General features: G+C 41.7%; 1 protein-coding gene across 2 annotated transcripts in view; it reads right to left on the bottom strand.

The window, feature by feature from the left end:
- Positions 1-1,010: 1,010 nt before the first annotated feature.
- Positions 1,011-25,422, bottom strand: part of dok6 (docking protein 6) — a 274,202-nt gene continuing 249,790 nt past the window's right edge. For both annotated transcript variants that reach the window (XM_003219723.4, XM_062980575.1), the window contains exon 8: positions 1,011-2,496. In XM_003219723.4, the coding sequence (XP_003219771.1) occupies positions 2,357-2,496 (140 nt within the window). In that variant the 3' untranslated portion in view covers positions 1,011-2,356. The remainder of the gene's footprint in view (positions 2,497-25,422) is intronic.

Here is a 25,422-nt window from a genome sequence, read left to right as displayed (position 1 = left end):
TTTGTGGGGTGATTGACCTTGACATCCAGGAGTTATAGTTCAACTGTATTCAGAGAATACTGAACCCATCTGGTGACGGATATGGACCAAACTTGGAACACAAGTTCAACATGGCCAACTAGGAATACAGGCCTGGTTTAGGGAGGATTGACCCAAGATTTTGGGAATTGTAGTTCACCTACATCCTTATGCATTTTCTAATGGAAGCATTCATAAAAACAACAGGAAAGACTGCATGGTTTTCTAAGACATAGCATAACATATGACCAAACTAATATTACCTAACATTTCAAAACAAACAAGATCCTTTTCAAATAACCTGGGCACCGCCAGTACTCAAGCTAGTTTGTTAATAAAACCTAGTGGTCTTTTCAGTCAGAGTCTAAATTTGGAACACTCTTCCTGCTTTACAGGAGGCCAAAACCAAACAGATACCCCTGGGAACACTTTAGATTGCTTGTTTCATGATTATCTTGTTTTTATACAAAACTATATGTTTTTGTGGGATATTATCCAAAATACTGTTCATGTTTTGTTTTGTTTTTTTACAAAAAAAAATCTTTTAAGATGTAATGCTATGAAAAGAGGCTAGATATGGGGCAAGTTATAGCCAGAACTAGGTGACTATTTAAACTCAGAGATGTTAATATTGGAGTTGTGAGAAAATAATACGGTATTTAATTTTAACACACACTTTTTTCCCTATATAAACATCTCTCAAAATGGGGTGCATTTTAGAATTTCAAGCATATTCTGTGTTTTTTGTTGGTGGTACTAAAACTACAGCATATCTTACAATTGATGGCATCTTACAATTGAAAAAAATATGGTATTATCTTGATATAGTGTGAATTCCCTGTAGAAGGTACTGATTTGGAATGTGTTGGGCAACAACACTTCATTATTACATGCTGCTTCTTAGAGCATACTTAGAATCTTCTCTTTTCTACTTCTTTTACTCACTGGTGTGATTCATTTTTATTCTTTGAGAAATAATTGAAATGAGCATAGCAGGTCAATAGAAATTTAATATAACTTAGAAATTAGCATCACACAACCCAGTTGCATGCAGTTGTCCACTGTAAGGGGACCATTAAAAAAAAGTCAATATGGCAACAATACAAAGAAGCTGTGAAATTTCGTCCTGACTCATCTATGGATGTACATAAGGTCCAGGGAATAGATGCACTAGACAATAGGAGAAGGAAGTGAGAATAACAACAACAAAAATGCCAAACAAAAAAGAGAGCACATACATGTTGTTAGTTACGAGATTTCATTAATAAGAACTGAATTTAATTATATCTATCTTTATACTAGTCAAGCATCTTGCCCTATAAAACTATGGGACATGGAGCTGGCCTCCAGTGATGTGGTTTCAGTTCTCACCTGCACAGTATACAGAGTTAAGAGAATACTGAATGTAAATTCAGACTTCACTATTTAAATATCTACAGTGGGAAGAACCTGTCAATGCTTTATGACAGTCTTCCCCTGACATCTATAATCACTGTTCCCAGTGGAAAGCTGTGGATAATTAGGATAGGAACATACATAGGTAAGAGCAGAATCTAGGTATAAAAATTATGTGTGGAAAATATTCTAGGTAATGGCCTCTTAATACACAACACATTCTATTTTCTGAAAGGCTACTAAGCATCGTGATGCCATTCCATGGATAGAATCTAGTTATCAATTTTGTGTATTAGTTGCAGTTATAAGAATCTGATTCAGAGTCCCTGGCTCCTTCTCAGAATTGTAACTTTAGGCTACAGACCTAAAGTTACTTATGCATAAATCCCATTGAGGACAATGGGACAGGATTCTGCATAATTGTTGGGTGGGTTGCATCATTCCTTTTAAAGTGTTTGTATGACATTTTTGTTCATTGGGTAAAAATGACCCAGCAGATATCCTGATGCTTAGGACATAAAAGTGGCCATGGTGGATGAGCAAACATTGACAACAGGGTTGACTGGCTAGCAAAAACCTCACACTGCAAATGTAAACTTCTTCAGAGCAGGTAGTCTTGCAGTCATGCAGAAACCTGAACTGCACACCATCAAGATTTCAAAGAGGATTATTTCTTCTCCTTTTAAACAAAATCAAAATTCAACCCAAACACATGGACAAAAACAAATATAAAGTTTAAATAAATAAAAGACTTAGATTCTGCCTCAGGGAAGCAGCGATCCAAGCTTTCAGCTTCACTGTCACCAGGCTTGAGACGTTATGTCCTCATTTTCCGCTACAGATTGTCATCCATGGACACCTAGGAAAAAAACCAAGCAGTGTTCCAGGGCCTGCAGACAGCTTCCACACTAGACTGTCTCTCTGGTCTGACACAAGGTGTGTGTCATTGGATGAGTCCTGAACTGTAGCTGAATCCATAGCTGCTAGACAGTGACAGGTGTGGCTCATGCTCCTCATCCTGCTCTGAGGTGTAGCTGGGAAATGTCTGTGCACGAGTCACCTTTGTGGAGCTGAGGCTATGACCTGGAAGGAAGGAGCGGAGAGGAGGGAGGAAAAAAAGATCAACATTATGAATATGGTTATATTCAAAGCACTGAAATTTACACACATTTCAGATGTTAAAAAGATCAAGATCAAGGTCATGAACTAGGCATACACAGAATAAACGTTGTGTTAGTGGAACAACGCTACATCTCCTCTCTCATCCTTCCAGGACTCACCTTTCAGCAACTACAGGTCGCACCCCACAACCATTTAGTTGCCATAGAAAGCAAGGGGCACTAGAGACGTGTTTGGCTGTTGAATGATAACATTATCTGCTAAGATCCCAGAAGGATCTCAGAAAATAATATCATTGTTTGCATCTTCACCACAACTTGCTCTCCACTGGCTACTAAATGGCTAATGAATGCTGGTCATAACAGCTGAAAGGCGAGTCCTGGGGTATTTGAGCTCGCATGAGATCAGTCGAGAATTCAATGCAATAACACCCCAAAAACCATACGACACAAGCTTATTATAGTATACATTGGATTTAATATACCATAAAGCATGAATTAAAATTCCAAAGATTATCTTCATTTAAAAGAATACGGTATAGTGAGATATGCCTCATGGATGGGTCAGAAATATGCACGTGACAGTAATTGTGAAGCTTGAACTTCCGATTATGTTTTGTTATTAGATTTGTTTTTCTGTTATTTTTACAGAGGCAGATGGGATCATCATATCTCATCATATATAATGAAAATTAGTCAAACAGAAGGGATACAAATCATGTAACTCTCCAGTTGTAATACAGCTGAAATTTCCAGAGTCCTAGATTTATCATTTAATCCCAATTAGAATGGTTGTTCAAAGTTTGGATAAATCCCAATGATTCAGTGAGTCTGCTCCAGCTGTATATGAGTCCTTGATATCATTGACAATGGCAGTGAATGCTGGGAGATGTATCTATGCCTCAGGAACAACAACTAAGTGAAAAAAACACCAGCTACAGTAGAGTCTCACTTATCCAACATAAACGGGCCGGCAGAATGTTGGATAAGCGAATATGTTGGATAATAAGGAGGGATTAAGGAAAAGCCTATTAAACATCAAATTAGGTTATGATTTTACAAATTAAGCACCAAAACATCATGTTATACAACAAATTTGACAGAAAAAGTAGATCAATATGCAGTAATGCCATGTAGTAATTACTGTATTTACGAATTTAGCACCAAAATATCACGATATATTGAAAACATTGACTACAAAAATGCGTTGGATAATCCAGAACGTTGGATAAGCGAGTGTTGGATAAGTGAGACTCTACTGTATTCTGTTGTGTCCCAGGAGGAAAAAAATCCCCAAAGTGCCTGTTTCCTACCCTAACAGAAAAATATAGTAATAACAAATGATGTACTGTATTTTCATGATAAATCAGAGGTACAAGTTGTGTGTGTGTTGGGCAGGGGTGGTGGTGGTGGGGAATGAAGGCTATGCCATAAAAATAAGGTGTTACTGGAAATCTGGTTATTAAAAGAAAAGTTCTTGAGAAGGTAGAATTCTTTCTGGGAAGAATGTTGCAGAGGGACCCTCACTTTTATTTATGGTAGGGTCAGCCCTGCAAAGAAGACAGGGTTATCCCTTATGCAAGTTCTTATGTTTTTTTTAAAATCAATATTAGAAAGTTCCCAGTTTCAGAATGAAACCCTTCAAAATACATCTCATAACTAAATTTAACCATACAACCGCCCTTTCTGTTGAGGGCTGAACCAAAAAGCTCTCCGGCAGTATGTTTGAATTATGATGGATTTTTTTAGCAGAACGCAATGATGTGTCATTCCAGTAGAATATTAGTATTCAGTTTTTCCTGCTTAGACCACAGAAGCACCAAAGGTTGAATTAACTCTGTTGGATCTGCAAACATTTGGTGACCATCTTGATCTTGTCAAGGCGGGGTTGGGGGGATACCTCATGGCCAACCACCTTGGAGAAGGTCATATTCAACTATTGCTGTTGAATGTGCTCTTCCACAGTACAAACATATCTAGTGAAGGCGACCAATTGAAATTGTTATAAGCAAGAACAGTACAAGAGAAAAACAATAATAGGATCAGGCAGTGATATCACAGTCTGCATTTCCATTGACAGTGTAATCATTGGGCAATCTACTGTTCTGCACACATAGAAAGAACAAACATATACCTTTGCAATTTTTATTAGATTTTGAAATTCTGATGAAATGTCATGGTTTAGAGGTCTTTTATTTTCAAGAAGCCTTTGCATTAAATTGCATTAAATATAAACTGGCAGATGGGTAATGAGCAGAAGAGGAAAGAATACACTGTTAGAGGCTCAGTGGCAGCTAAAATGCTCCTTATTCATGACATTTCACTTGGTGTGCCTGTAATGAACTGGAAGTTGCACCAAAATGCCTAACGAAGTTAATACTGTGTTTTAAATAGAGAAGTCCTCTGACCCAAATTTCTATGTTTTCTATTTCCATTGAACCTCGCTCTGAAGAAATAATGGCTTACAAATACTTTGAATCTCTCAGTTACCTAGGTGAACATTTTAAGAAGATATTTTATATGGGCTGTGAAAGTTTACAAGATACCTTTAATTCTTCTACTTGTCCCAATCACAAAGAGAAAACACGTATTAATGATCTTCCAGGTTAGCTCATTTCAGCACAGAACTCCACCCCCCCCCCCCCCGGGCTAACACCAAGCCATAATATGAATAATATGAAGTAGAGAAGGATTGGATACCCACCTACAGGAGTGCAGAGTTAACAAGGTCCAATTGAGCTATGCATTTTTGCTTTAGCTAAAATGAAATTCTAATCCTGTAGTGCTGGATGGAAAGCCAGAATGCTGAAGTAATTTGCACGTTGGACTTGAACTCTGGAGACAATGGTCCCAGTTGGCCATGGAAATACAATAGGTGATCTTGGACAAGCTGCAGTCTCTTGGGGGGTGGTGGTGGTGGTGGTGGTTTAGAAACCCATCTTGGTAGAAATCTTTCCAATAAAACCTTATAATAGGCTCTCCTCAGGGTCATCATAAATCATAAATAACTTTAAGGTACACAACGACAAGAACTACAATAGAACACTGGATGGCAAATGGAGGGTTAGGCCCCCATCTACACTGACACTATAATGCGGCTTCAAGATAACTCATAATTGTGGCATCCACAAAACACATACTGCCAATGCATGCTACAATGCACATTTAAAGGTACACAGTGCATTTTAAAAAGTCACAGGAAAGTCCGAGCTCAGTCAAAAGCATGTTGTAGCAGATGCCAATGTATCCCAAGTTCAGGGCAAATTTAGTTCCACAAAATGCAGAACATATTGTAGACACCTATCCCTGCTGAAGTGCATTACAGAATCAAGGATGGTGGCTGCTGAAAAATGCTCCAAGGGCATTGCAGGGGCTAACTGAGCCCTGGGAGGGGCAATTTATTATCTCAGCTTCTACCTATCACTTTCTCCCATTTTTTCACCTCTGATGTCTCTGGAGCACTGTTGCACATCTCTCCTGGACATGAGTGAAAAAATATACAGAGTGGTTTGAGGCAGGTTCTGTGGTTATTGTAAGCACCTTTCTGGTCTCACAGAGGTTCCAGATTTGTCCATCTAATCACCCACACAGCGAAACCGGTTCTTACCAAACTGGTTCCAAGTTACATTACAGCAATACCTTGAATTTAATTTGGTCCATGACTGGGCTCTTAACTAAAATCACTCTAATCTCAAAGTGAATTTCCCTTCTGAAATGCTATTAATTTGTTCCGACCTCCCGAACCCCCCTTTTTGTTGCATGTTTTAAAATTTAAAAATGTACTTTATAAACAACAAATAATGAATAAATGCATATTCACATGGAACAATAAATATGAAAGATAAACTTTAAAATGGTAGAAGCACAAAATGAAGAGGCAGAAGCATCATATTCTTCATACTGTACTCATTTTAGCCTCCCTTCCTCTCTTGCTCTCTATGAAGCCAAACATAACAGTAAAAACAACCACACAAAATCAACCAACTCAAAGTTCCTCAAAGTGGACAAGAGCAAAGCCAACAGTAATCTCACAAAGCAAACAAGAGCACGAGGCATGGAGACATGGAGGCATGAGGCACGGAGGCTGCTCCCTTGAAGCTCTAAAGCCCTGTACTCCCACGCTAGCAACCCCCCCCCCAGCACTAATGTTTCCTCTGGAGCTAGCTCTTAACTCAAATGCTGCTTGTATGTCAAAGTGAAACCAGGCTGAGCTCTTAACTCAAAACACCCTTAAATTGGGATGCTCTTAAGTCAAGGTTCCACTGCACAGATGTGCTTTTAGAAGGAGTACAAGGAAAACAGAGAAGGAATCATTGTAGTCATATATCTTTTCTCTACACTATATGACTGAGTTAACACAATCAGGTTTAATCTCTCCCCAAAACAAAGCAAAACAAAACTCTGACTAGTTTACCTCTGGATGTCTTTTGACCTTCTAGCTTCAACTGCTAGTTTCTGTGCCATGGTACTGGTATTAGTATTCAGTTTCTCCTGCTTAGACCACAGAAGCACCAAAGGTTGAATTAACTCTGTTGGATCTGCAAATATTTGGTGACCATCTTGATCCTGTCAAGGAAGGGGGAAATACCACGTGGCCAACCACCTTGGTACTAATGATGTGATATAGTACTGTAGAATTCAGACATATAGATGCATTCAAATTAATTTAATATTAATTACTATTAAGTTCCAGGTGTCTAGCTTTAAAGATTTGGGAACAAAGACTCAGAAAGACATCCTCTTTTGAAATGATAGTTCGGCAGCTTGATAGCCAAGCTAGTTTATTTCTAGTAGTTTTTTCTTCTGTAAATTATCAAAGCAGCAACTGAAGCACCATCAGGTAAAGTGTCATTTTTATCTGAAGAGTTGATTATCTAAATCCATGAGCTATATTTACTATAGAAACCTAGGAAGCAAGTAAGCAGATTATAGCAGGAACAAAGTCAATGGGGATTTGGATTAATCAGATGCTTCCGGGCAATGAAAGCAAAATATTAACGGATGTTTGAAGAAGGCTAGATGGGTATTTCTGTTGTTTTCCTTCTTAGATCTTACTACATTTTTGAAAATAATCAGAAAGGTGCACAAATCTGGGAACAATTTTTCTTTTTCTTCTAAGTGTACTTCTATGATTGGTAAACATTCGGATCAGACATAAAGTTATTTTTCTCAGGGATACATCAGATTTTATTTTAGGAATACAGCTTTATGAAGAAACATGGTATTTTATGGGGTAAACGTCTGGTGGCCACATTCAATTTCTAGTGGAAAAAACTTATTTCCGAAAAAGCATTTGTTATTGCTGCTGCCATTAAATGCATTTGTAACCCCTTTGCAGTACGTACCAAACACACACGAACATGCACATTTTAAATGAGGGAATGCTATTTCTTCGTATGTGGAGTTGCTAGATTATGAATCAAATTAAAACATATGAGATGCTTCCGAGATATGAATGGCTTTCCCACCAGTGAAATCACAAGACAACACAACATTGTGGGTTAACAAAACATTTACTTCATTTATACGTGCTGCATAGGATAGGAAAACAATACAGTCTAACTGAGAACAGTACTTTCTCCTTGCAATCATTTAGTGCCCATAAAAACCAGCAGGATGTGCAGTAAAAGATCTCAACATGTTTTTATGACAAGTGATTGCTGAGAGGCATATTTCTCTTGGGTGGTCAGTTCAAAAGAAATGTCAGTATAGTTTCACCAGATTACAAAAAAGAAAGCAGTTCCAATGGTCTCTTCAATTCATACTAACTTGACAACATTATTGACTTCCACTAAAAGTGTCCAGAAACCTGTCTACTCTGGTTTTGTGGGTTTACGTTTAGTTAATGAGACCCTAAGATTTATAATTAAAGTATGATTTGCATATATGAGATTGCACGTTGTGTCTACGTGCTTTTTAAATTAAATAATTAAAATCCCCAGACATTTATGTAAAAAGGTACTATCCCAGAGGATAAGAGTGGGAGGGGGGGGCATTGCTTTTACCTCCTATTGGTGAGCTTCACACAGACACATGATTGGCAACTGTGGGAACCAGCTTGGTATTGGATATTATCATGTTCTTGTTATGTGCCATCAACTCTGATTTATGGTGACTGATCACAGAATTTTCTTCATAACATGAGACAGTGTGACTTGCTCAAATCCAACCAGTGGGTTTTCATGGAAAATTCCCCCAAAAACTGTCATGTTACTAAGTACATTTATATGCACCCTCGCCTAGCTGCTAACGTCTTCCTTGACAATCTGCTGTTCACCATTTTCCATCCAACAATTTTACTCAAATTTTAGAGATTTTAATGAGATATTAGGATCTAATATGTTTGTATCTATGTGGATTGTTATGTCTTGTTTATTTATGTTGTTTTATAATTTTTACTGAGTTTATGATTTGTTTATATATTGCTATTGGCATTGAATGTTTGCCACTATGTTTATTTTGTTGTAAGCTGCCCCGAGTCCTTTCAGGGAGATAGGGCAGGCTATAAATAAAGTTTCATTTCTTTTCATTCTGTGTTGGCCCGCTATACTGTAGCCTGATTGCACACATTGCTACTCTAAAGTTTTTATATCTGATTCATTTTCATTACCAACCCTGTATTGTTGTGCCAGTCTGCTACCAAGCACAATTCAAAGTGCTGGCATTATTATTATTATTATATTTATTCATTTCTATCTCGCTTTTCTGCCATGGGTGGGACTCAAGGCGGCATACAAAAATTAAAACTAATACACATACATCGGCACACAATACATAATCCTGTAAAATCCAATAATTCTTTAAAGGCTATAGCCTATAAAGCCTTAAACAGTTTTGGCCCAGCTTACCTACCAAATGTATCTCCTTCTATCAACCACTGCGGAGATTAAGATCTTTTGGGGAGGCCCTGCTCTCAGTCCCACCTCCATCCTAGGTGTGGCTGGTGGGGATGAGACACAGGGCCTTCCCAATGGTGGCCCCTCAGCTATGGAACTCTCTCCCCAGTAACATTTGATCAGCCCCTTCCCTTTTAGCCTTCAGGAAGAAAGTTAAAACATGGCTATGGAGCCAAGCTTTTGCAGAATAATTACAGTGCAATAAATGAACAATGAATTTGTGCAATGATAATTTGAAATGGCCCTGAACTACAACTTTGGATGATGTGATTTTAATAATTTTTGTAACTGTTTTTATTTGTTTTAATGTGTTTTTACCAACTGTATGTTTTTAAGGCATTGAATTGTTGCCGATATATGAGGGCGCTCTGAGTCCCCTTAGGGGTTCAGAAGGGCGGGGTACAAATATGGTAAATAAAATAAATAATGAAGTGATAAGTAGACTAAATGGGATGGACAGGTTGCTTACCTGTAACCATGTTTCTTCGAGTGTACTCTGTGAATTCACACTAATGGAGAGGCTGCGCCTGCGCAGGTCCCAACGGAAACTCTTCCCAAGCTGAAGTTTAAATTTTGGCGGTAGCCACGCCCCTCCGTCCCCGGAGGGCATATAAGGCAGCCCTCGGCGTGTCCTCCTCAGTTCCTACGCCGCTAAGGCAACGAGAAAGGAAGAGGGTTTGCCAGAGGGGAAGGAAGGGCGGGCTTGTGTGAATTCACAGAGTACACTCGAAGAAACATGGTTACAGGTAAGCAACCTGTCCTTTTTCTTCGTGTACTCTGTGAATGCACACTAATGGAGACTAGCAAGCTTAAGTCTCGGAGGCGGGCTAAGCAAACCCTGACAACGAGAAACTGTCCAAACATATGTTTATTAGACATGAAAAATATGAAAAAACATGAAAAAACCATGGTCCGAGGACCCAATAAGGTATTGCATCAATACACACCAAGTACCGAGAACAGACCGGTAAGGCATGATATAACCCTTGTAAGAGCATATGTGTAGGCAGGAACATCATTCTCCAAGGGAGAAGGTAGTAACAATAAGGCACAAATTGTCAGAGAACAGTGCAAACATGTACTGAACGGGAGAAAAAACAATGAAGAGAGGCACCTGAGAAGAAGGGGTAGCCATAGAGAAGTCATAAGAGCAGAAGGTTTAGGACAAGCATGAGGATAAAACTGCTCTAGCAAAGGCTGAGTCCTTTAAAGTCCTTTGGTCTACCCTATAGTGAGACACAAATGTAAGGGGGTTGGACCAGATTGCTGCTCTGCAAATAGAGTCCAGTGGAATGCCCCTTAGAAAGGCGGTCGACGTGGAGAGACCTCTTGTCGAACGCGGGCGAACCGACGGGGGGGGAGGCCGTTTGGCTAGTTCATAGGCCAGTTCAATGGCCTGAGCAATCCAGTGTGAGAGTCTTTGAGAAGAAATAGGATTGCCCAGTTTATCTGGGGCATGGGCCACAAAAAGTTTTGGGGTCTTTCGAATGTCCTTAGTACGGTCCCGGTAGAAAAGAAGTGCTCTACGCACATCAAGGAGGTGCAGTCTCCGCTCAAGGGAAGACGAGGGGTCCGGGAAGAAGGCGGGGAGGACAATGTCCTGGTTAAGGTGAAAGGCCGAGACCACCTTGGGGAGGAAGGTGATGTCCGGACGGAGAACGGCGCGGTCGTGATGAAAACGGAGGTAGGGTTCATCAACCCGAAGGGCCGCCAGCTCCGAGGGTCTGCGCGCTGAGGTTATGGCCACCAAGAAGGCAACTTTCCAGGAAAGGAGACGTAGGTCGGTCGAGGCCAAGGGTTCGAAAGGAGAAGCAGTGAGCTGGGAAAGGACAAGCTCGAGGTTCCATCCTGGGGTAGGAGGTTGGGCCGGTGGGCAGATGTTGTTGTATCCTTTCAAGAAGGTCTTGACGAGGTGGTCGGAGAACAATGATGGTCTACCATGTTGTTGAAAGCACCAGGATAGAGCAGCCAGGTAAGATTTCATAGAGGCAAGAGAAAGTTTTTGCTCTGCTAGAGACATAAGGAAGTCCAGCACAATCGGTACCGAGGTTGGGAAAGCAGTGATTCCTCGGGAGCGAAGAAAGGAACGAAAGCGAGAGACTTTATAAGTGTAGGCCCTGGTTGTAGCCGGCTTGTGAGCTGCGCGGAGGACCTCTTGTAAGTTCTGCGGGAGGGAGGTCAGGCGAGAATCCTCCAAGCAGTGAGATGTAGAGAGGGGAGATCCGGATGCAGAATCTGGCCGTTCTCCCTGGATAAGAGGTGTGGTAGAAGAGGCAGAGTGAAGAAGGTCGCCTTGGAAAGACGAAGAAGAGCCGGGAACCACGGTTGACGAGGCCAGGCTGGCGCTATCAGGATCGCCGACATCGGTACCGACCGGAGCTTCTGGAGGACCTTCGGTATCAGAGGAAAGGGCGGAAAGAGATAGATCGGTTCCGCCGACCAGTCCAGAAGGAAGGCGTCTCCCAGGCAGCCTGGAGAGGAGGACGGGAGAAGTCTTGCCCCGTACCGAGGCAGCTGAGCGTTCTGGGGAGAAGCGAAGAGGTCTAGGGTGGGGAAACCCCATTTGAGAAAGAGAGAAAGAAGAGTCTCGGGGTCGAGCATCCACTCGTGGGAGGAAGTCGTCATTCTGCTGAGGGCGTCTGCCAAGCTGTTTTGGATCCCGGGAAGGTGAATCGCCGAGATTTGGATGTTGCGGGCTATGCACCAATGCCACAGCTGGGAGGAGAGAAGCATCAGCTTCCTTGAGCCCGTGCCGCCCTGCTTGTTGATGTAGAATACTGCTACTGTGTTGTCTGACTGTACGAGGACAGATCTTTGGGAGATCAGGCGGGAGAAGGCTTTCAGAGCCTTGAAGATAGCAAGGAGTTCGAGAAAGTTTATGTGATTGGCCTTCTCGGAGGGAGACCAGAGGCCTCGAACAGTGAGGCCCTTCATGTGGGCTCCCCAGCCGAAATTGGATGAGTCTGTGGTTATGGTGATCGAGGGAGGAACCGAGTGGAACGGAAGACCCCTGCAGACGTTGGAGAGGGACTTCCACCAGAGGAGCGACTGACGAACATGAGGCGGGACCGAGAGAAACCTCGAGTTGGGGTGGCGAAATGGCTTGAAAACATCTATGAACCACCTCTGCAGGGACCGGAGACGGAGCCTGGCGAACGGGGTCGTGAGGACTGTGGAGGCCATGTGGCCCAGCAGTATTTGGATGGATCGAGCCCGAACCCTTCGGTGGGTCTCGCAGAAGATTATTTGTTGACGGAGAGCTAGAAACCTGTCGAGCGGGAGCGAGACAGTCTGAGCGATTGAGTCGAACAGGGCGCCGATGAAGCGGATTTTGTTCGACGGGTTGAGGTGAGATTTGTCGTGGTTTAGCTGGAGACCGAGAGAATCCAGAAGAGAGAGGGTGTAGTCGACGTGACGACGGAGAAGGACAGGGTCGGATTCGACCAGAAGCCAGTCGTCTAGATAGGGAAAAACTGTGATCCCCTGGAGCCGGAGGTGGGCAGCCACGACAGCGACGACTTTGGTAAAGACCCTTGGGGCGGTAACGAGGCCAAAGGGTAAAACGGTGAACTGGTAGGTTTGGTCGAGGACCTTGAAAGAGAGGAAGCGCCTGTGGTTTTCTCGAATCGCCACGTGGAAATAGGCGTCTCGGAGGTCTATAGACACGAAGTAGTCTCCGCGGTGAAGCATCGGGAGGATGGAGGCGATGGAGACCATCCTGAACTTGGTTGGGCATATGAAGACATTGAGCATGCGTAAGTCCAGAATTGGGCGGAGGCCCCCACCCCTCTTCGGGACCGTAAAGTACCTGGAGAAGAAGCTTTGAGGGTCCTGTGCCGATGGAGAAGGCCGAATAGCCCCTTTGGCGAGGAGGGTGTCGACCTCTGCGAGAATTTCTTGAGAGGGGTTGGAGAGAAGGACCTGACCGGTGGGAGGGAGTTCCTCGAATTCTAAGGCATAGCCTTCTTGGACAATTTTTAGAACCCAGGCATCTGAAGTAATAGATTTCCATCGGTGAAAGAAGGGAGCCAGGCGGTCTATAAAGAGACCATGAGGTTGATTTGGTGGAGGAGAGGGGTGCGGAGGAGTGAGAACGACATCGGTACCGGAGAAAGAGTCTCTGGAAGGAGAGATGGTGTCAGGAACGCCGGATAGGTTGACCAGCGGTGGGGGTGACCCGGCCGCGTTGTCTTTGAGGTTGTGCGGCCCGACGGGGCTGCTGGCGATTTTGGTTGTTCGATACCGAGGGACGTCTGAAAGATTGCTGGCGGTAAGAAGGAGGCGGGAAGCGTCGAAAGCGTTGAGGAAACCACTTGGTGCGGTGAGCCTGGGGTTGATCGCCGCATTTAGTGGCCAGAACTTTAAAGTCATGGTTGGTTTTAAGCTTGTCATCGGTGCCAGCATTAAAGAGGCCCATGGCGTCGAAGGGGAGGTCCTCGATGACCTGCCTCGAAGAAGAAGATAAGCCGGAAGATCTCAGCCAGGCGTGGCGGCGAATGGCAATGGCGTGGGCGATCATCTTGCCGGCCGTGTCGCCAGTATGCTTAGCCATCTGGATTTGATGATGCGCTAAGGAATCGGCCTCTTGTTGGAGGGTGGACATGACCGACCGGTCTTCGTCGGACAACTTCGCGAAGAAGGGCTGAGCTTTTTCCCAGAGGATCTGCTGGTATGCCCCCATACAGGCCCCATAGTTCGCCATTCTACAAAGTAGAAGGGCTCCGGAGTAGAGCTTTCTGCCGACCGCGTCGAACCTTTTACCCTCTCTGTCTGCAGGGGTAGTGGATTCACGACCGGAGGACTGAGAGGCCTTCACGACCATGGAATTCGGGTCGGGGTGGTGTTTAAGCCATTCTAAGGTGTCGTCATCCGTACGATACCAGGACTCGATTCTCTTCGAGGTAGGAGGGATCGAGGAGGGGGTTTTCCACGAAGATTGGATAACATCGAGGAGATAGGGTAAGAACGGCAACAGCGTGGCTGGAGGGGCCTGGGCTTGGACCCGTTTGAAAACCGGGTCAGTTACTGCTTTGGAAGTCTGTTTAATTTCTAAACCCAGGGCATCAGCCATTCTAATCATTTGCTCGGAGAAAGCCCGAATGTTGTCGGTAGGCGAAGGAGGATCCACCTCATAGGCATCATGGGGAGGAGAGAGATCGAGGCCTAAGGATACCACCGAGGCCGAGAGAGCAGAATCCGGGCGATCAATTTCTATCTCATCGTCCCCAGCCCCTTGAGGGGACTGGGGAGGAGATGACAACACAGTCTCTGGTGGCGGCACCGCCTCAAGAGCAGGAGCTATCTGCGGCCGAGTTTGTTTGGAGGCCGAAGCCTGGACCGCTCGAGCCAGGCGAGTGGTTTGTCTACCCCGTTCCGGTGTCGAGGTCGGGGGAAAAAGCTGCTGACGAGATGAACGATGAGAAGCAGCAGGTCGAGGAGATGGGACCCTGACCACTGTCTGAGTGGAGTGGTGGGGTGAGTCCTGCAACTCGCCGTCCGAGAGTTGGTGAGGAGAAGGCTGGCGAGGTCGCTGAGCGGGAGCGATCGGAGAAGACCTTCTAGAAGAAGTTGCCGAAGAAGGGGCATCCATCTTGGAGGAGGCAGAAGAGGAAGAGCGCTGGGTTGCCCTCTTCTTAGCGAGCGGTTGTTTTGCTGGAACCCTCAGGGATTTACCCGGTGTGGGAGGGATCATTGCTGAGTCGGATTGGGTCCGACGAGCTTCCTCATGAGCCCTTTTAAAGGCGATCTTCATCGCGGAGGTCGATGGAGGAGCCCCGAGCTGGGATCGAGCCGAGGAAACGGAAGCTACCGAGCTCGACGTCGAGGAAGGACCGACCCGACCAGAACGTGTCGACACCGTGGCCGTGGTGAGAGTGCACGGTGGTTTAGCGGCCTTGGACGACCTGGAGGCTCTGGACGCCTTAGACGAGACCGAAGGGGCTTTAGCCGCTGAAGACGACATCGGTTCCGGGTTAAGCGGCGACTTCGTGCCCGAAGTCGACGGAGCGGGTTCAGGAGCGAGCGATTTTTCGTAGAGCGCCGCTCTAAGCCTCGCGGCTCTATTTTTGCGAGCCTGGGCCGTTAGGGCCAGGCAGAAACGGCAGGTACCGACGACATGTGCTTCTCCAAGGCAGTAGAGGCACTTGGCGTGGCCGTCGGAGTCAGGAATTTTAGCGGCACACTGAGTGCAGCGCTTGAAGCGAGTCGTAGACATGAGAATCCGAAGTGAACCTTGCGGTGGAAAAAAAGGAACTGAGGAGGACACGCCGAGGGCTGCCTTATATGCCCTCCGGGGACGGAGGGGCGTGGCTACCGCCAAAATTTAAACTTCAGCTTGGGAAGAGTTTCCGTTGGGACCTGCGCAGGCGCAGCCTCTCCATTAGTGTGCATTCACAGAGTACACGAAGAAAAAATTATAGTTCAATCAGTCAAGAAATAGGTAATATTGAAAACAGCATTTTATTTTTGTTAAAGCAAATGCCTATGAAGTAAAACCAGTGACAAGGGAGGCTCTGGTAGAATAAACAGGAAAAAAACACACAAAAGAAGAAAACAGTTTTTGAATGTTTTGGGAGGAATATAAATGTTCACCCATTTGAAGAAATGCCTAGGGATCTCACTTGATGGCATAAACAAACAAGACAAAGTATAAAGTATACTAGGAAAATAGTTTACTGTTTTAGTGACCAATGATATAAAGAAATCAGATAAAAAGAGACCGAGGTGCCCAGTAGGATTGGGCCTGAATCAGTCTGAATGAAAATGATTTCCAATATTTACAATATTCAGTAGTCTGTTTCATATAATCTCCGAAAACAGAACAGAGAGGAGGGAACTGCAAAGCCCAGCAAAATGGATTAAGAGAGCTGGATTTTATTGGATGGAGTTAAGTCTGCAAAATACTTGAGACAGCAGTCTGCCGCAGGGCTCCTGGAGAAGACGGGATTAACTGTAGCAGCTCTTCTCCCTCCCCGGCAGCAGTAGTGTCTGTCCATTTCTTTTAGGAATGTTTCCTAGGCTCCTAATCCAGAGACGGCCCTGCTGGGAACTCACTTTCCCAGCAGCACTTGCATGGGCAAGGCATTGAAAAGTCTCTGAGTTCCTCTCATAGGATGATGGGGATTGAAGTTTTCTCTCTGTTTCTCAACAATAAAAAGCCTGGTTGTGTCCATGCTCTGATTGGCTGAAAATGGACACAACCAGTAACTGCAATTCCCAGAACCCTCTCTTGCAGTTTGTCCTATGAAAAAATGTTATGATTAAAATGTAAAATAATTCTTAAAAAATCAGCATAATAGTGAATTGTTTAGAAACTTGGCAGGCCTGCAGTTGTAAATGGGGTCTAAAACTTAGATAGGTTTCATGCAGATAGGCCTTAAAATGACTGAGGATTAAGCCTTTAATGTTTCCCATTGTAGCAAATGGGTCAAATCTTTGCTGAATGAAAATGTCAACACCCCTCCCGATTCGAGTGACTTCCCAGTAAACAGAATGAGAGGCTAGCCGACAATGGACCCCAAAATGGCATGTCTTTTGGCCAAATTACACCCCTCTAGTGCCAGCCCAATCTCTTGCAAAGTAACATGAAAACATTATATGACTCAATGTATTGTTGATTTCATACCAATTTTCTTTTATAACCATGAAAATGAGTTCTGCTGATGTGCCATAGGCGTTGCTTATCAGCAGTGATGGATTTTCGATTTATTCCCTTGACAGTTGATATTGCATTTTCTTCTTGTCCTCCAAACTGCTATGCCACTGTAATTAACCAGGCATGATCTTACCAGCTACTCTAAATTATTCTCCATCTTTCTCTCTCTTCTACCCACTTTTTTGTCACTTGTGTTATGATTATTAAATTTCAGGCTATGAGTAATATTAACAAACATTTCTGTGATCATATAAATATAATCTAGTCCTATATACCTCTTTAACTTTTAAAGAAATAAAGAGAAGCATTACGGAAATACAGTACAAATCATTTTAAAGATAGCTTACTGCAAAGTTAAGTAAGGACCAGAAAGTTCCGGCTGCAGCTTTCTCTTCCTCAGACCAATGAATGCATATCTGATCACTTATCTAAGGCACATCTTACACTGTAGAATTAATGCAATTTAACACTACTTTAATTACTATGGCTTAATGCTATGGAATTCTGGAATTCGTAGTTTGGTGAGGCATTAACACTCTTTGGCAGAGACAGCTAAAACCTTGTAAAACTACAACTTCCATCTTATACATTTGTAGAGAAAGGTGCTCTCTAAGGTAAAAACTATATATATATATATATATATATATATATATATATATATATATATATATAATGGGTGTCCACTTTCATGATAGTCTATCATCTTTAAACCCAGGGAATGTGTAGGACTGACTGTACCAGTAAGAGAATGTTGTTGATGCAAATAATGGATTTCCCAAATGATGCTATTGATGTCCCTTGGAATAAAAGTAATTATCAGTTGCAGTTTGCAGGATAAGAGAGTTTATGGCTCCAGGGGGAAAGTCCATTTTGGTAAGTGCCCTAAGCTCTCCATCCCACGATATTTTCATTCCCTAAGTTTTTGGCTGAACTTACAGTCTTTGGGCCTTGGAGCAGTTCTTTTGAAACTAATAGAGTTCTTCAAAAATAGATTGTAGATTTCTGCCTCAAGCATTACTGCAGAAATGGGAATAGTATTACTGAAATCAGTAGAATTTAAAGCTGGATCACAAATGTATATGTGTATTTAAAGAAGGCAGAAGGATAATTCAGAATAAGTAAGAGGATTTTAAGCCTTTACCTTAAAACCAATGGATTAAGGAGGGAAAACAATCTTTCTTTCAAAGACAAAAATTACAACACGAAATACCTGGAGCCCAGGTTTCTCTCTCTCTAAGCTCTTAAAGTACAAAATGAATGTTCATATACTTCATGTTGTTGTGTGCCTTCAAATAATTTTATCACAAGCTTTTGTGAGATCTGTTCGGGGGGGGGGGGGGTCTAGACCTACATAAATGTAAAACTGTCTACCATGCTGCTCAATAGAACATATCTTGTCTTTCAAAGGTGTCTATGAATAATCAATAGGATAAATCATTAAGTGGATGAAAAGGAAGCCATCTCAAGATGTTGTGGAGAGGATTTGTGTGTTTGTGTGTGGAGAGGATGTGGTTTCTCTTCAGCAATGGTGGGATAAAGAAAATAACCTTTCAGCTGTTATTAATCAGCCATGGGAAGTGTCTGTTTTACTTCAGACTTGGCCCTAGAAGATGGTTTATCTCTGGATATTGGATTACAGTTAAATGGTTTCACTGCAGGTAAGAATAGCTTTTGGATGCATATTTTAAGTGCTCATTATACCAACAGAGCACAGACAACTATTAGGGTTTAGAAGCTAAACTGTTAAAAAGTGTAGGGACTGACCTCCTAGAACAGGGCTTCATAAATTTTTCCAGTCAAGACCCCCTTTGGCCTGAAAATATTTTACATGACCGTAGGTATATACAGGAGGAATAAAAATCAAAAATAATAAACCAGCATCCGCAAGGCCTGCTAAACAGGCTGATTTTCCTTTTCATGAATTTTAGGCAAAGACCATCATAAACACTGCATGCTGTTGTTGACAGATTTGTGAAAATGGGAGGCGTTCAGAAATATTTCACTCTTGTCAAATTTTCTATAACCCAAACATTGAATTAAGGGGACACCATTTGGGGTTAGGACCCACAGTCTAAGCATCAGTGCCCTAGAAGACCCTGTATGACACAGCATCACCAAAACGCCTGAATTCTCCACCCTGCACAAATGCCATCCCATGTTCTTAGGCCATTTTAGGCTCAGGGTTCCCAAAATATGGCAAAAGTGTACCTCCCCAATCCCTAGGAGAATCTTTGGGGAAAATATTTTTATGATGTCTTGTCAAATGAGTTGGCTGTGCGTTTTTTGGGTGATTTAGAATTTTCTGTAGAAAAGTGGTGTAACTTTGAATATGATGAGGTTGTTCATCTGCCAGGATTGTTCTGTAGAGAAAATAAAAGTGCATTTCAAGACAGAGGTCTAGTGTCAAGAGACAGGAAAGTCTATGGAAGGCAACCTGTTGAAGAATGAAGAAAGCAACAAAACCAAAATGCTGAGATTGCACATGCTGACCTAAGAATGGGCCATGGAATAAAACAACTTTTGTAGCGGTCTTTTGAAGCAGCAGAGGTCTGACTACAAATTTCCAACTAAGCTATAAAGAGTCTATTTCTAGTCTAGAAGGGAAACTGTGGAAAGAAGTTAGGGAGCTGGATAGAACTCCAAGACACAGTTCAATAGAAATTCAGACCAATTACCCCTTGGAAATAACACTGGATAAAGATGAGGTTGGATAGGGGCCTTGGCTGATTGTTAGTTAAGGAAGTCTCTTAATCATGACCCAAGGCAGAAAAAATAGTATACATGCCAGTAGTATTTCAGCTAAGGTGGGTATATGGGAATCCAATATGCAACCCCAATGAAAAACACCAAAATTGTGCAATATACGTCACTGACTGGGTGGCATTGTGCTATGTACAACCACAACATACAATGCTTTCACAATTTTCAGCATGCATGATCAACTGTACTGTAGTTAACAGTTCACTTTGCATGCATAATACAACTTACACATTTATTCATTTATTTATTAGACTTGTATACCGCTACTCCCAGTTTAGCTCGGAGCGGTTTACAGAAATAGATTAGAACAATACACTTAGCTTTAAAATAACAATAAAAACAATAAAAACAACCATAAAAGGAACAATAAAAACAGACATAGCCCCAAGTTTTTCACCCATTGAAAGCTTGTCAGAAGAGCAAGGTTTTGCAGGCTTTCCGAAAGGCAAGTAGGTCTCGGATAGTTTGAGTTTCAACTGGCAAGGCATTCCATAAATGAGGGGCTACAATCGAGAAAGCTCTCTGCCTAGTAGAAGACAAATGATAAGTCCGTATGTTAGGGACTTCAAGCAAATTTTGGTCTTCGGACCGAAGTAATCTCTGGGGTTGGTAGGGGGATAAGCGGGCCCTCAGGTACGCCGGCCCCAAACCATGTAAGGCCTTAAAGGTTAGAACCAGTATCTTGAAAGTAATCCGGTACTCAATCGGTAGCCAGTGCAGCTGTTGTAGAATTGGGGTGATACGCCACCTTGCCGGCGCCCCGGCGAGAAGACGAGCCGCTGCATTTTGCACCAGCTTCAGTTTCCGGATCACTGACAGAGGAAGGCCAATGTAGAGGGCATTACAGTAGTCGAGCCTCGAGATGACCCGTCGCCTGGATCACCGTAGCCAGGTCGTTCCTAGATAGGTGTAGGTCACTAACTGGATGCTGACCTGAATATATATATATATATATTCCAAAATTTAGAAAATATGCAAATAGTGATATTGGATCTCAAAATACACAAATTCTGCATCCTGGGATTTTGCATCCTTGGAGCCTCCCGTGGTGCAGTGGGTTAAACTCTTGTGCTGGCAGGACTGATGACTTGAAGGTTGGGTTACTGACCTGAAGGTTGCCAGTTTGAAACCAACCCTGGGAGAGCGCAAATGAGCTCCCTCTATCAGCTCCAGCTCCATGCGAAGCATCCCACAAGAATGATAAAAACATCAAAACATCCGGGCGTCCCCTGGGAAACATCCTTCCAGACGGCAAATTCTCTCACACCAAGTGACTTGCTGTTTCATATGTCACTCCTGATATGAAAAGAACCCATCCCTAGCTTGAAAATATCTCCCTCACCTCAAAAAGATTAAAAAAGTAAACTCTGATTTGAAAATTGTATACAAGGAAAACCATTTGACTACATCATTGGATATAATGAGATGTGAGAATCTAGAGATGTTGGTGTCCATGGGGTCTTCTGAAACCACATCATGTAAAGACCATATGCAGTCTAATGATGAAGAAGAGAAAGAACAAAGCCTCAAAGGCAAAGAGAACAATACTTATATTACAGTTTGTCTTCTTGGAAAATAAGACTGTCTAAAGGTAATTCAGCTATAATAACCGTATTTCACTTTTGGTTAATGCCAAATCAATCGGCGAACAAAGCAAAGTAGTGCATTGAACTGAATACATCAGGTGGTAGCTGAAACAGCCTAACTGTGGGATAACAATGCCATCAATGATAAAATGATTTCTACTGAAACAACATCTAGAATTTATTGCAACTCTGCTCAGCCCAGCAACAACTAAACCACCTTGATTACTTAGGGCATTGATTCTACATTATGAAAACCATACTATACCCTGCCTTTTAATTTTTTTACTATTTAGGTTTTTTAAAACACTTTTTCTAGCAATAGATTTTGTTTAAAAAGTTGACTTTGTTTTTGTTGGGTCAATGTTACATACTAGGATAATGCCAATTCCATTTTTTTTCCAGATAAAGAAAAGTAGTAAATGATATACTTCATGATGCAAGACTCTGGGTTAATCTGCTGGTGTATCAAGTTAAGCTGATATCAGGATGGAATAGGCCACTGTCTGAAGGCCCTTCCACACAGCCATATAACCCAGAATATCAAGGCAATTAATCCACAATATCTGCTTTGAATGGAATTATTTAAGTCCACAATGCTATATAATCCAGTTCAATGTGGATTTTATACAGCTCTGTGGAAGGGGCCTGAGAGTGTGAAAAATCCTGCAGAACAAGCACTGGGCTATTCCTCTCTACCAAATTATTTTCAGGCAGAAACTTCACAAAAAGACAAACTACTAAATCTCAGAATTAAGCAACTTGGTCAAGAAACTGAGTAGAGACCAGTAAAGAAATCTGAACCCCAAATGTATCTGCTCCTATAAGGCACATCAAAATATGTTCTTACAAGATCGAAGGCAGCTTTCTTCTATCAGATGACTTCCAGGTGTTTTAGATTATGGATCCTATCAACCTAGGTCCCTTGAGTTTCTCCACTGTATTAATTTACACTGCAGTTGTGTACTCCTACAGACTTAAAAATAAGTTGTTCATTCTTTTGTTACATGGTTTTTTTTTTGGAGGGGCACGCATAAATTGGATTCAGACAAATTTCCTGAAGTTTTGGGAACCATTTTTCACATTGTAGAAAGAAAAAGCAGATCTGCAAAAATTGTTGCTCTGTTTTTGCTTTTCCATACATGGAAAATGGCAAATTGGAGGTTGGAAAAGAGTTGAGTGTCCAACACACTTACATTTTAATCAACCAGAGGCCTATCAGCCTGTTTTCTGAATCACCAAATCAGGGTCTGAACCAAACCAAATCTTAGGAATGTGCACGCCATCCTCTAGTATGCCTGGAATCAACCAATGGTTACAGTACACCTTAGCAGCTGGATGGGCCAAAATAACAAACCATACACCTTATGATTGATTAATGTCCATGTGAATGTATGCAAAGATACAATGTGCCCCATGGCCCTGTGCCCTGTGATTTAACATCTAGAGACCCTAAAGGATGTCAGCTTGTCCCTTCCTCCGCCCCCAAATTCTTAGGTTTCCTTATACCAATGACTTTATTTTGATACTACTGCTAAGCTTGGAATGTGATAGATAAATCATTTGGAGAAGCAAGTGGTTGGCAAGTATGATTCTTGGCAATCTTAGGCAGCCAAAAAGCCAATTTCGGTAAGACCCAAGTGATGACCTCTTGGAAGTTTATTGTGACAAGCAGATTGAAAGAGTAAAATGGCAAATTATAAATGTCCAGAGTAGCCTTTTAATTTACTGTTACAGAGAGCAAAATGGAATGCAGAATCTGAATCCAAACTGTCAGCACCTTTAACAATCTGGGCAGATGAAGCTTACTATCAATTTATTTATTTTTGTTACAAAACTCTTGCATTGTCATCCATGCTCTTATGGGACATATGAAGATATCACGAAGACTGCCTCTAATTTTCAAACAATATAATGAGATAATATAGTTTCAGTTTTTTGTCCTAAGGAAGAACATTGCTAATTAAATAGTATTTTCCCCTAATTTTTCTTCGTATTTACTTTTTTTTGGGGGGGGGGGGCAAGGGCGAGTTTACAATATTACTTACATTTGGAAGGTCTTTTAATCCTCACAATCCATTTCATAAAATAAGAGATACTCCTAATTTTGAGAAAAAAACCTTCAATTCCCAAAGGTAATTCTAAATCTTGCCACCTGCTTCTTTCTGATATGCATTCTTTCCCTTTCTCACAACAGTGGCAAGAGAATATCATGGATCAACTGTTTAAAAATATTCAATAATCAGTGGTGCGTAGAACATGTCCAAGAAAGGGATACAGAAGAAATAGGGGTTTTTTTGTTATTTGAATCTATGATATTTTTCAGAAGTTCATATTTTTATTCAGCTATTTTTGAGTTACACATGAGTATATACCAGGCATGGGCAAACTTTGGCCCTCCAGGGGTTTTGGACTTCAACTTTCACAATTCCTAACACTCGGTAGGCTGTTAGGAATTGTGGGAGTTGACATCCAAAACCCCTGGAGGGCCGAAGTTTGTCCATGCCTGGTATATATGATAGGCTGAAATAAAGTCATTTTGGTTATTTATGGTAGATCTTCTTAAACTTTTGCACTCATAACCTTTTGCGACCCAGGTATGTAGTATAAAGAAGTATAAAAATCAAACATTTATTGATAACAAATCAACCTTTGCAAGGCTTGCTAAACAGGCTGATTTTCCTTTTCATGAAGTAAAGCTGAAGCATTTTCTACAGAGTCCACTGTGTACAATTTACAACAGATTTGTGTAAATAATATATAAGATGTAGCATCTTAAGAATTTGGAATTGATACAAATCTAGGTTCTACCCTAAGATACCTTTATGGATTTCAATTCAAGAAGCTTTTAATACAATGGATAAGATCAAATAATAATAATAATAATAATAATAATAATAATAATAATAATAATAATAATAATAAAAAAACTTTATTTATACCCCGCCACCATCTCCCCGTGGGGACTCGGGGCGGCTTACATGGGGCAGAGGCCCAAACAACACAAGGACAAAATATAAAATGGAAGATGAATAATATATCAAGAATTTCTAATGTTTGGAAAAATATTAATATAGATGTAAGTTAAAGGTTTAAAATGGATAAAAACAACATGGACTTGAACAAAAAAAAAGAATGTCTTTAAATTGCACTTATGTACAAATGAATAGTTGATTGGTAAGATGTTATTAAAATAACACATGTGCTTATTAGTTAATAAGTATTGCACTTTTATACTTTTTACTTGATGAAAAAGTCTACGTGGAATATTCCAGTCCCAACTATAAAAGGCTTTAAAGGTCAGAACAGTACTTTGAATTCAGCCAAGAAATTATCTGGAAGCTAGAACAATTTATTAAAAACAGATGAAACGTGTTCGTAAATTGGAGATGGATTGTACTGCTCAGAAAGAACATCAAATCTCATCTTGTCTCCACGGACCCCAGTCAAGGTGCATAATGTGCTAGCCATATTATTTGGGCATATGAAACAGAAAATTCCACAAGGCTTTGGCCAATGTCCATTATTAAAATCACAGTAATAACTCACATATCTAAACTTATGTTGAGGTTCCATTATACACAAAATTTGGTGCCTGAAGCTGCTTCCTCACTCTGCATAATGGTAAGGCTGGTTATCATGTCACATCTTAAAATGGCTAACTCCTTTCTATGAGATGACAAGAAAACAACACCAATACTTCTGCTCGGCTGTTATTGCCTATTCAAGAGATCCTAAAAAGACACATTTAGCAGGAAACTCTGAAGATGTTTGGTCCATAGAGCCTAGTTTATAGAGTATATAACAAACATATTTGAAAGAAGTGGAAACATATATGAAAACATTGCAAAAAATATGACCTATTTAACATTTTATTATACACAATTTGTCTTGTTGAGCCTTCATTGCTTTTTTCTTGCTTGCTGCCTTCCTATGCACTTATGATTTTGTATCAACTGGAACGTTATTGTTACTTTCATTTCTAAGATTTAGAAATG

This window comes from Anolis carolinensis, chromosome 4 (assembly GCF_035594765.1).
Source record: "Anolis carolinensis isolate JA03-04 chromosome 4, rAnoCar3.1.pri, whole genome shotgun sequence".
Lineage (NCBI taxonomy): Eukaryota > Metazoa > Chordata > Lepidosauria > Squamata > Dactyloidae > Anolis > Anolis carolinensis.
The sequence above is the reverse complement of the archived record's forward strand: the minus strand, read 5'-3'. Positions and strand labels throughout refer to the sequence as shown.